The sequence below is a fragment of the Pseudophryne corroboree genome, chromosome 5, assembly GCF_028390025.1.
Source record: "Pseudophryne corroboree isolate aPseCor3 chromosome 5, aPseCor3.hap2, whole genome shotgun sequence".
NCBI classification, from domain to species: domain Eukaryota; kingdom Metazoa; phylum Chordata; class Amphibia; order Anura; family Myobatrachidae; genus Pseudophryne; species Pseudophryne corroboree.
In genome coordinates, this window is record NC_086448.1 from 501,547,084 (window position 1) to 501,559,686 (window position 12,603).

The 12,603-nt window shown below is 47.5% G+C and overlaps 1 protein-coding gene and 1 long non-coding RNA gene across 4 annotated transcripts in view; one reads left to right on the plus strand and one right to left on the minus strand.

Annotated features, from left to right (window-relative positions):
* Positions 1–12,603, minus strand: part of LOC134927913 (serpin B5-like) — a 201,677-nt gene that overhangs the window by 50,057 nt on the left and 139,017 nt on the right. For all 3 annotated transcript variants that reach the window (XM_063923028.1, XM_063923029.1, XM_063923030.1), the window contains exon 5: positions 5,707–5,849. In XM_063923028.1, coding sequence (XP_063779098.1) covers positions 5,707–5,849 — 143 coding nt within the window. The remainder of the gene's footprint in view (positions 1–5,706; positions 5,850–12,603) is intronic.
* LOC134927914 (uncharacterized) overlaps positions 6,658–12,603 on the plus strand; it is a 31,714-nt gene continuing 25,768 nt past the window's right edge. Inside the window, exon 1 of the long non-coding RNA XR_010177773.1 lies at positions 6,658–6,741. This is a non-coding gene — a long non-coding RNA (uncharacterized LOC134927914). The remainder of the gene's footprint in view (positions 6,742–12,603) is intronic.

A 12,603-nucleotide genomic window follows, 5' to 3' on the forward strand; every position in this document is an offset into this window, starting at 1 on the left:
AAATGTATACAGTATTTGTTTTTATTTTGCAAAGTTCAACTGACATGACTTAAACATTAACCATGTTTAGGAATAACATCGCAGTCCAAAAAGACCTGCCATTTTTAAACTAAGGAAACCTACAGGGGGGCACACACAGAGACATCAGTGCTTAAATTCTAAGCAATCTGAGTAGATTGCCCCACAGCGATAGCGATGCGCCCCTCCCCCCGCCCCTGGGTGCGCGGGTCGCTATTGTCGGTGGGTGAAATGAGAGCCCCCCCCCCCATCCGCCCCCCTTGCTCAGCACACATCGCGCTGTGTGCTGAGCTGGGGAGAGATGTGTGCTGAGCGGTCACTGATAGATCGGTCAGCACATACTGTATCTCTCCCTGTGTGTACAGGGATTAAAGGGCTCAATCAGATATGGTTGGAGTTGCTCTCACTGCTGCTTCCTTGTATGGCAGGGGTGGGGAACCGTTTGGTCCGGCCCACCAGTTTGTGTCAGTGAGACACGCTGCCGCTCAGTCCGGCGGCAGCGTGTCTCAGCTGTCAGAAGTTGAACAGGGAGGAGAGCGCGGCTGTTGGGTGAGAGCGGCGGCGTGTAGTACTTCAAACCAGCCGCCAGTCCGTGAGCCAATCAGAGCTCGCGGACCGGCAGCCAATCAGGAGCCGCGGCTGCCGGTCCGCGAGCTCTGATTGGCTCTCGAACCGGCGGCTGGTTTGAAGTACTACACGCCGCCGCTTTCACCTGACAGCCGTGCTCTCCTCCGTGTCCCAAGGTAAGCAGCACGGAGGGGAGGGGGGAGGGCATCTGTCTACCTGGCACTGTGGGGGCATTTGTATACCTGGCACTGTGGGGGCATCTGTCTACCTGGCACTGTGGGGGCATTTGTATACCTGGCACTGTGGGGGCATCAGTATACCTGGCACTGTGGGGGCATCAGTATACCTGGCACTGTGGGGGCATCTGTATACCTGGCACTGTGGGGGGCATCTGTATACCTGGCACTGTGAGGGCATCTGTATACCTGGCACTGTGAGGGCATCTGTATACCTGGGACTGTGGGGACATCTGTATACCTGGCACTGTGGGGGCATCTGTATACCTGGCACTGTGAGGGGCATTTGTATACCTGGCACTGTGGGGGCACCTGTATACCTGGCACTGTGAGGGGCATTTGTATACCTGGCACTGTGAGGGGCATTTGTACACCTGGCACTGTGGGGGCATTTGTATACCTGGCACTGTGGGGGCAATTGTGGATCTGGCACCGCACTATTGGGGGCATATGTGTATCACGTCCCATTTTAACTGGCCACACCCATTTTTTTGTTGCGAGGCGCGCACACACAGTACCTCTAAGGGGCAGACCTACTGGGGGGCAGGGTAATTTTTTAAGTTGAGAATTTTTGTATGGCCCCCGAAGGATTTTATAAATATCCAAATGGCCCTCGGTAGAAAAAAGGTTCCCCACCCCTGTTGTATGGTAATGCAGCAGGAGGTGTCTATTACAAGCAGACGCGTCCTGCTGCAGTAGTGATCTAAGCTGTGTCCTAGTATGCAGCATCGGATCTCTCTCCCACCACCAGGTGCAAGTCTGCGTATGCTGTGCGAAAAGATTCACAAACGCCGGTCAGCGGCAAAATCCGTTCAGAACTCATTCTCCATCTAATGATTTTTCCAGTCTGTGCGTAGCCTAGGACTTACTCCTACAGTGCGGAAAATCAGGCTGATCGGGCTGGAGCTGACCCACATCCTCCCTAAAAACGCTTGGATACGCCTGAGTTTTTCTTGACACTGTCAGAAAACGTCAAGTTACCACCCCAAATGTACGCTTCCTGTCAATCAACTTGCGTGTGCCTAGTGATCAAAAAAGATGCAGGATTTTTTTTTTGCAGTTTGACCTTGTGCCTGTGCATTGCGATCTGTATGCATGCGCAGTCGTTTGATAATCGGCCACTGTGCGATTTCACACAACAGCATTCAGGTCTGAACTAGGCCCATTGTCCATTGATCGCCAGCTGCTAAGTTGCCACATTACATGAAAGAACGGACTCATCTCTTTAAACTGTGGGTGTCTTGTGTACTTTTCACGGTGAGCCTGAGAGCTCTTTCCTCCCTATATAAAACTAATTAGCTCAGATGTTTTGTTTGACTGGTCTGACTGCATCTCCACCCTGCACTGTGCTAACTATAGTGGAAGCTGAATTCCTTCCAAAGTCATGTGCTAATTCATTCACTATCCCACAACATTTTATATAAGTCTATGGTCCTTAATTATGCTCCTTGCATCTGATCATAAATGCAACCATAGTTGTTCTTATTTATTATTTTTCCTAAGCAGCCCTAGTTCTGCATAAACTTTGCATACATTTGTTTACATTATACGTCAATGTGGAATCACACCGGATGCACAATGCTATTATATTATTTTATTTATTTTATTTATTTTGAGGAACCCTCTTACTCTTCCCAACTATACGCATCAGCCAATGCAAACTTCTGCTCTTTCATAAATACATTCATCTTGTTCAACAATCTAAGTGTATGAGGGCTGTCTGGGTGTTGGGGTGCATGAGGAGGGGGGGGGGGGTGCTGTAGTGTATGAGGGGAGTGCTGGGGGTTGGCATGTATGAGGAAGGGGTGCTGAGTGCTGTAGTGTATAAGGGGGGGTGTAGGGTGTTGGGGTGTATGAGAAAGGGGGGCTGGGTTGAATAGTGTATGAGGGGGTTGTTGGAGTGTATGAGGGGGCTGTTGGGGTGAATGAGGTAAGGGGATTGGGTGCTGTAGTGCATGAGGGGTGTGCTGGGTGCTGTATTGCATGATGGGGGTGCTGGGTGTTGTAGTGTATGAAGGGAGAATGCTGAGTGTTGGAGTGTATGAGGAAGGGGGGCTGGATGCTGTAGTGAATAAGGGGGGTGTTGGAATGTATGAGGAAGTGAGACTGGGTGCTTTAGTGTAGCGGGGGGGGGGGGGGTGCTGGGTATTGGGATGTATAAGGAAGGGGGGCTGGGGGCTGTACTATATGAGAGGGGATGCTGGATGTTGGAGTGCATAAGGAAGGTGTCTGGGTGTTTTAGTGTATGAGGGGGCATGCTGGGTGTTGGAGTGTATGAGGAAGGTGGGGTGAGTTGCTGTAGTATATGAGAGGAGGGCTGTCTGGTTGTTGTAATATTTGAGGAAGGGGGGCATGGTGTTTGAGTGTATGAGGGAAGGCTGGGTATTAGAGTTTAGGGGTGAAGGTGTCTGGGTGTTGGAGTGTATGAGAGGAGGTGTCTGGGTGTTGGAGTGTACGAAGTGTGTGGAGGAAGGTGTCTGGGTGTTGGAGTGTATGGGGGAAGATGTCTGGGTGATGGAGTGTATGGGGGAAGATGTCTGGGTGTTGGAGTGTATGAGAGGGGGGTGTCTGGGTGTTGGAGTGTACGGAGTGTATGGAGAAAGGTGTCTGGGTGTTGGAGTGTATGAGAGGGGGTGTCTGGGTGTTGGAATGTATGGGGGAAGATGTCTGGGTGTTGGAGTGTACAAGGAAGGTGGGGTGAGTTGCTGTAGTATATGAGAGGAGGGCTGTCTGGTTGTTGTAATATATGAGGGGTGTAGGGGTGAAGGTGTCTGGGTGTTGGAGTGTACGGAGGAAGGTGTTGAGGTGTATGGGGGAACGTGCTGCTTGGGTGTTGGTTGTGAATTAAGGGCCAGGAGGAATGTCTCAGTGCTGCAGGGGTGCTGGTACTAGTGAATAATGAGGGGTGTGTCTGGACTGGGTGTTAGTAATGAATAAATGTGTGTATGTGTCTAGGTGGGGAGCACTAATCACTATTTTGACTTTAGACGCGTCTCATAAACTTACGCCTCTGCTTCTTGTGATTTTATTGTGCAGTGTATGTCTACTCTAAGGAGCCTGGCCATGGAGTGCAGCTGTAAGTAAGCTCTGCAGTGTAAAGACACTAAGGGCATGATTCAAATGTTCGGAATTCCCTCCCGCCCCATATTGCACCCACCGGCGGTATTCTAATGTTACTGCCTATGGGCGCGACATCTTCATTTCAACTCACTACCTCCGGAGGTAGTGAGCTGAAATGCGTGTATAGCGATCCGTTTGGGCGCCCAAACGGTTCTCTTCATGATCGCGCCTATTACTTTAGTCGGGTTTAGGCGCTTGATGCACCTAAACCAGACTGTAATGAGGTATGGGGGTTGTAAACAGTGCCACAGTACAATTGTCTTTATCACACAGTTATGCAAGGTGCAGTCATGTGGGACACTCCCAGTGGGGATGAAGCTTGCTTAAGCAAAAAATATTCAGATAACTGGGTGTCAGCTCAACCCTAAAAGGTTCAGGCGGTGGTGATGTGCCTTATTTCAAAAGGTATGAAACAAAGGATAGGGTATAAAAGCAACCTTAGGTGTCTCGATATCTATAAAATTATGACTGACATATTAGAAAAAAGTATGAATTTATTTCGACAGATATAGCAAATAAAAGTATATTACATAAAAGTGCTAAAATAGCACACAATAAATGAATCGCGGTAAAAATGGATAATCCTGGACAAACAATCAATAAAAGGTGAAACTTTTAAAGTTAATTTAAAGTCAATTAAATTGTAATAGCACAAAAGGCGGAAAGAAGAAAAAAAAACTTTGTTTAAAAAAATAATACTGAGGAACACTTTTTTTTTTTTTTAAATGATGCATATCTTTTTAGAGAGGCGCAGTCTGTGAAGGTCCAGATAGACTTCATCAAGGGTGTTTTCAGACTGTAATGAGTGCGTTCAGCGCAATAACGGGACACATTTGCATATCGCTCCTCTATATCCCGTCACTTTAGAGGGGAGATAGCGGGTGCGATATCATTTAAATCTGGCCCTAATAATTGAATTGACTGCCTCTATCTGTCTGTCTCCAGTTTCTGACTCAGGCCAGCAGTGCCCAACCTGAGGCTCTCGAGCCACATGCAGCTTTCTTTTGTGTGGTGCAGCTCCCACACCCGGCACTGCTCCATCTGTCAGCCTGCCTCCTATGACAGGTGTGCAACTATTCAGAGGAGGCTTAACTTGCAGCTGGGAGGAGCCCGCACTGCTCCGCTTCATGCACGATGTGATATCATGATGACACACTGCATACAGAGAGGTGGAGCTCAAGGCAGCCATGAGGAGAAGTTAGAATGCGGTCACTGACGCAGAGGTAAGTGCTGTGTGGCTGCGGGTGGGCTGCCTGAGTGCCGGTCGGGGGGAGCCTGAGATCCGGGGTGTGTGTGTGTGTGTGTGTGTGGGGGGGGGGGGGGGGGGGGCTGCCTGGAAGGCTCCTCTGTAATAACGAGGACCGCCAGCATAGTGAGCTGGGCGACCCCGCTGACCACCACTGACTCAAAGGAGGAGGGGAAGTGACCACCACTGTGAATCCTCTACTATTGATTTTAATAAAATGTCAAATACACTTACTTTCATGTTTATGATTTGTGCACCTTAGGTATCATTTAAACCCAACCTCACACACTTATCTGCTCTAGTCCTTCCTTCCTTCCTTGCTTCCTTCCTTCATTTCCTATCCTCCTGTATATCATTCTTCCCACCACATAACACACTCTTGCTTCACTCTCTACCTTAGTGCTGTGCTGCATCTTACTTCACCTGTTTCCAGCCACTGTCTACATGTTTATTACTCGTACATGAAAGTAAAGCAGGTTTGTAATAATTATCAAAGAGAGAAATACATATTGTTTGTACCTTGTTAATGTGGAACACTCCTTCTTTTGTTTCAGATTCGTTGAATTTATATAACCAGCAACCTTTGAAGTATGCAGATCCAAGCATGAGCATGTTAGTATTCTCATTCAACAAACCCTCGCTCAACAAATTCTGCATATGACCTGTAAAAATCAAACATTATTTACAATACCAGACATTGTCAGATTTTCCTAGACCTCTTGCTGATGCTATATTTGTACTTCAGGGTGGTCATTCCGAGTTATTCGCTAGCTGTTTTCGTGCGCAGCGCGGCGTTTTGGCAAAAAAGCGGCACTTCTGCGCATGTGTATGCGGCGCAATGCGCATGCGCGACGTACTTTCACAACATTCAAAGTAGTTTCACACAAGGTCTAGCAAAGCTTTTCAGTCACAGTGCTGGCCGCACAGTGATTGACAGGAAGTGGGTGTTTCTGGGAGGTAACTGACCATTTTCTGGGAGTGTGTGGAAAAACGCAGGCATGTCAGATACAAACGTAGGCATGCCTGGGGAAACGCAGGCGTGGCTGGCCGAATGCAGGGCGTGTTCGGGACGTCAAAACAGGAACTAAACACTGAAGTGATCGCAAGCTAGGAGTAGGTCTGGAGCTGCTCAGAAACTGCACAATCTTTTTGTGTAGCAGCGCTGCGTCCTTTAGATCGCACTTCTGCTAAGCTAAAATACACTCCCAGAGGGCGGCGGCTTAGCGTTTGCTAAAAGCAGCTAGCGAGCGAACAACTCGAAATGAGGGCCCATGTCCCCAGCACAAACAACTTGCAATAATGTTGCATATCTTATACAGTTTGAACTATGAATATTATAATTGCAAAAAATAATAAAATTGCAAAAAATTAAAATGTAGATGATACATAACAATACAAATTAAAGAAGCTAAAACACACATATCCTCACATATTTTGTCTTTCTTCACTTTTCCATGCTCCTGACCTCAGGCCATCAGTGCTGTGTGACCATATCATTCAGCCCACCAAGAACCGGTGGACCATTATGGAATCTGGTGGACCATTATGCAATAGGTAACACCTATTTTGTGTATCAATGCCAATTTCCTTATACAGTAGATTGTAAGCTTGCGAGCACGGCATTTCTACCTCTGTGACTGACTGTTATTACCCAGTTTTACTTTATCACTATTGTTTTCATTTGTAAAGCACAACGTAGATATATCTGCAGATCAATTGATTTGCAGATATATTTATGGACGAACCAGGAAGTGTCTAGAACTGGGCGGGCGTTTACATGTGCCCGCCCAGTTTAGCCAACAATCACCGCCGGCTGCTGCAGCTTGTGTACGGGCGGTCAGCCAACCGCCCTTACACACACACAGCAATGCACCAATATATCGGTAGAAATATTGGTCATTGGCTATGCTGCAAGGCCAATGCAATATGTCTGTGAACGACTGCTTTCACAGACACATCGTTCATACACACTGGCCGATGGACCAGTAATATATCGTCCATTCAATAAAAACTGCCGATATATCGGCCAGTGTATATGCACCACGAGTAACTTAATAAATAAATAAATTATAAACACTTCTCTAATGTAGGCTATTATTTCTCTGTAAGAGCACATTATTATACTACACACTGGGGTAGATTTACTAAAGCTTCTAAAAGAGACATGTGGTGGTGTTGCCCATAGCGACCAACCACATTCTAGCGATCATTTCTGATTGGGTTCTATGGGCAACACCTCCACTTGACTATTTTAGAAGTTTTAGGTAATCTAAATCCTCTGAAAAAAAGCTGTTTTTGGAGTATTGGGGCTATTTAAGAATGGGGTACTGCAGCAGAGATCGGGCGGGATGCACCATGGCGAAAAATGTAGGCAAAACTCTGAAATATTTTCCGAGGTTTGGACATATGCACCAAGTCCTTGAATGCGATAGATTCCAGGTCTTATAGATGCCTATGGGCTTCTTTCGCATTTTCCTGCTGAGAGGGAGCCAATTGAATCACTAGATACATGTACAGATAGGATGCTGGGACATAAACCATGGAAGTCCTTTAATTGCAAACGACAGCTCTTAAGGGGGGTACACACGGAGAGATCCATGCTTAAAATCTAAGCAATCTGACTAGATTGCTTAGATTTTAATCACGGATCTGTCGTGTGTATGCCCCCCCCCCCTTTCATAGCCTGATAGCTGCCCATACTCATTAAATAAGCTTGGTCAGAGCCCATCAGTAAATAACATTTGAAGCCGGATACTCGGGACCAGCCGCGCCGGAGGCACAACCGTGGCCAAAAATGTGAGGTGTCCTAGGAGGAGTGGGCAGGATCTCGGTTGGAGGGGTGTGGCCTAGCACAGCGAACACCAATTTCTGTAATTTTGGGGGCGTGCCCATTGCTCCAGTGATCACCAGCTGCTTTGCAGAGCAGCGGTGATCACTGGCTCTCTCAATCTGCCCCCCCTCACCCGCGGGACACTGCGATCAGTGGGAGGGACAGCGGTTCAGTGTCCAATAAATGGGACTGTCATACTGTATTCGGTACAGTTGGGAGGCATGAAATAGCCCAAAATTGCAAATAATGCCGTGATAAGAAATGCTAATTACCTGGACTTTAATGCAAAAATTAATAAATAGCCCCCTAAATGACCACTCTACACAAGACCTGAAATCATCAGGGCTATTGAAAGCAGGGATGGGCCCGGGTACTGGAGGCTTGGCCAAATCGCAGTCATGCACCCTCTTAAAAACAATGTAAAAATATACTTTACTCTGTGACACTTTGCGGCAATGCTCATTTCATGGGGAGGCACTGCACGCAGTGGCGTCACAAGGCGGGTGCAGGGGATGCGGCCCGCACCTGGGTGTGCCACCTGGAGGGGGTGACACCAAATGTCAGCTCCTCCGCAGTGACAGGAGCCAGCTGCTGCAGTGTGAAATTCTGCTACAGCACCCGGCTCCTGTCATAGCAGAGGAGCCGAAAGCGCACTGAGACCGTCTCTGGGGGAAGCCCAGCATCTCTGTGTAAACATGGGACCCCTTTCAGTTCGCCTGGTTCGGGTGTTCGTTTTTTTTTTTTTGCCAAGTACGTGGATTATAATCTGGACACTGGATTGAGGTGAGTATAATTTTATTCACAGGTACACGTGGATTCTACTTGGACATGTAGACAGAGGTCGGCGTGTGAACATAGGTAAGTATGTGTGTGTCGACATGTGTGAAATAAACTTTTGCTCTCACGGTGTGCGTGTCCTGTTTTAATTTGGGTATTTTTTTCCAGTAGAACTACAGGTACCAGCGGGCCCATTTTTCTCCAGCATGCTGGTACTTGTGGTTCTCCAAGTACCAGCTTGCGGGGGAGGCTTGCTGGGACTTGTAGTACTACTGGAAAAAAACAATATTCTTTCCATTTTCTCAAGGCTATCAGCCCCCCATCCGCAGCCCTTGGATGGGGGGGACAGCCTCGGGCTACACCCCTGGCCCTTGGGTGGCTGGGGGGGACCCCTTGATTGAAGGGGTCCCCACTCCCCCAGGGTACCCCGGCCAGGGGTGACTAGTTGGATATTTAATGCCACGGCCGCAGGGCGCTGTATAAAAGTGACCCCCGGCTGTGGCATTATCTGTCCAGCTAGTGGAGCCCGATGCTGGTGTAAAAAATACGGGGGACCCCTACTCTTTTTGTCCCCCGTATTTTTTGCACCAGCACCAGGCGCAGAGCTTGGTGCTGGTTTTAAAAATACGGGGGAACCCCTGTCACTTTGTTTCCCATATTTTTACAATCAGGACCGGCTCAAAGAGCCCGAGGCTGGTTTTGCTTAGGAGGGGGGACCCCACGCATTTTTTTTTTAGATTTTTAACAATGTTTTTTATTTTACGAAAGGTGCACAATGAAGCCCAGCACGGATCTCGCAGATCCGGCCGAGATTCATTGTGTTAAAGTCGGCAGTGTTTTACAATTCACTCCCGTAAAACACTGCCAAAAAATACGAATGACATCGACATCGGTAAATACGAAAATGCAGAATACGACAGCTTAGTAAATTAGTCGTAATAAATTCAAAAAGTTGCAGTTTTACACTTTCGATGTCATTCGCGATTGAACTTTAACCTCATTCGGGAAAATACGATTTTTAGTAAATATACCCCTTACTTTTAGGAAGAGTCCTCTAAATTGGCTTTATTTGTTATCATTATACTAGCAGAACTTTGTCACTGATTTCCATCTTTCCATCTTTATGTATTTTTATTGCACGCTGTTCTAGACCCAAGATTGGGGGTCATTCTGACCCGATCACACGCTGCACTTCCTCGCAGCAGTGCGATCGGGTCGGATCTGCGCATGTGCGGCGTTCGCATTGCGCACGCGCATCGTTGCCCGCTACGTTGGAAACGAAGAAAGCGGTTGTAGCGGCGACCGCAAGAAGATTGACAATAGGAAGGCGTTCCATTGCGTCACCTCTCCGTTGGCGCCCGTTTTCGGAGAGTGGTAAGGAAAACGCAGGCGTGTCCAGGAGAACGGAGGACGGATGTCTGACGTCAAAGCCGGCCCAATCATCGCTGGATCCGTCGCACAGGGTAAGTAAGTATGTCCAGGGCTACCCTTATTTAACGTGAAGCTTTTTTTAGCACAGCAGGGCTGCACAAGCGTTCGCAGTACTGCTATGCTAAAATACACTCCCCCATAGGCGGGGATTAGTTGATCGCACCAGCAGCAAAGAGTGTAATTATTACACTGTAATAGCAAAAAAATTGTAATTTCTTAGAATGTTTTATAATGCAGAACTACAGTATGTGGCAATACTTTGCAAACTGGGAATTAAAATCCATGCAAAGGAACAATAAGGGTGGTATTCAATTATTTCCGCCCCCTTCCACATCTGTTCTGTTTCTGCTGAGGGGCATGGTATCATCATTTCTGCTCATTACCCTCGGGGTAGCAAGGCGCCCTAACCCTTTACGGAGCTAAACCTGATAACTATGGGTGCCATATGTGCGATAACGAGGATCACTCTAGAAAAGAGATTGGGCGTGATACATCATTTGAATACCACCCTAATGGGCCCTACTCACTTGGCGATGTGCCGCGAGAGGTGCCCGACGGCCGATACGGCCGACGAGCGACCCGGCGGCGGGGGGGCGGTGACGGGGGGAGTGAAGTTTCTTCACTCCCCCCGTCATGCGGCTGCATTGAAGTGCAGGCAAATATGGACGAGATCGTCCATATTGGCCTGCATGCACAGCCGACGGGAGACCAGCGATGAACGAGCGCGGGGACGCGCATCGTTCATCGCTTAAGTCTCCACACTGAAAGATATGAACGAGTTCTCGTTCATTTATGAACGAGATCGTTCATATCTTTCAGAATATCGCCAAGTGTGTAGGGCCCATAAGTGTTTAAACAGAATCCTACTTACTTCTACAAAGACCTTTTTTTGTTGTTGTACCAAACTAGGGGCTTATCTCAGTCATTACTATTGTGTATTTATGATAGTTTTACACTGTATGAGACTTATAGAAAAGTAAAAGCATAGGTTGGATGCAAAGGGGGTAATTCCAAGTTGATCGCAGCAGGAATTTTGTTACAGTTGTGCAAAACCATGGCCCTCATTCCGAGTCGTTCGCTCGGTAAATTTCATCGCATCGCAGTGATTTTCCGCTTAGTGCGCATGCGTAATGTCCGCACTGCGACTGCGCCAAGTAATTTTGCAATGAAGATAGTATTTTTACTCACGGCTTTTTCTTCGCTCCGGCGATCGTAATGTGATTGACAGGAAATGGGTGTTACTGGGCGGAAACAGGCCGTTTTATGGGCGTGTGGGAAAAAACGCTACCGTTTCCGGAAAAAACGCGGGAGTGGCTGGAGAAACGGAGGAGTGTCTGGGCGAACGCTGGGAGTGTTTGTGACGTCAACCCAGGAACGACAAGCACTGAACTGATCGCAGATGCCGAGTAAGTCTGAAGCTACTCTGAAGCTGCTAAGAAGTTTGTAATCGCAATATTGCGAATACATCGTTCGCAATTTTAAGAAGCTAAGATTCACTCCCAGTAGGCGGCGGCTTAGCGTGTGCAATACTGCTAAAATCGCCTTGCGAGCGAACAACTCGGAATGACCTCCCATGTGCACTGCAGGGGAGCAGATTTAACATGTGCAGAGAGAGATAGATTTGGGTGGGGTGTGTTCAATCTGCAATCTAATTTGCAGTGTAAAAATAAAGCAGCCAGTATTTACCCTGCACAGAAATAAAATAACCCACCCAAATCTAACTCTTTCTGCACATGCTATATATGCCTCCCCTGCAGTGCACATGGTTTTGCCCAACTGCTAACAAAATTCCTGCTGCGATCAACTTGGAATTACCCCCAAAGGGGGTAATTCCGAGTTGTTCGCTCGTTATTTTTTTTCGCTACAGATATACATGCGTAATGTATATTACCTTATATATATATATATATATAATATATATATATATAACCTGCGCCAAGTAAATTAGCACAAAAGTATGGTATTTTACTCACGGCGTAACAAAGTTTTTTCATCGTTCTGCTGATCGTAGTGTGATTGACAGGAAGTGGGTGTTTCTGGGCGGAAACTGGCCGTTTTCTGGGAGTGTGCGGAAAAACGCAGGCGTTTCAGAGAAAAACGCGGGAGTGTCGGGAGAAACGAGGGAGTGGCTGGACGAATACTGGGCGTGTGTGTGATGTCAAACCAGGAACGAAACTGACTGAACTGATCGCTATTTGTGAGTAGGTCTGGAGCTACTCAGAAACTGCTAAGAAATTTCTATTCGCAATTCTGCTAATCTTTCGTTCGCAATTCTGCTAAACTAAGATACACTCCCAGAGGGTGGCGGCTTAGCGTGTGCAATGCTGCTAAAAGCAGCTAGCAAGCGAACAACTCGGAATCACCCCCAATATGCGGTG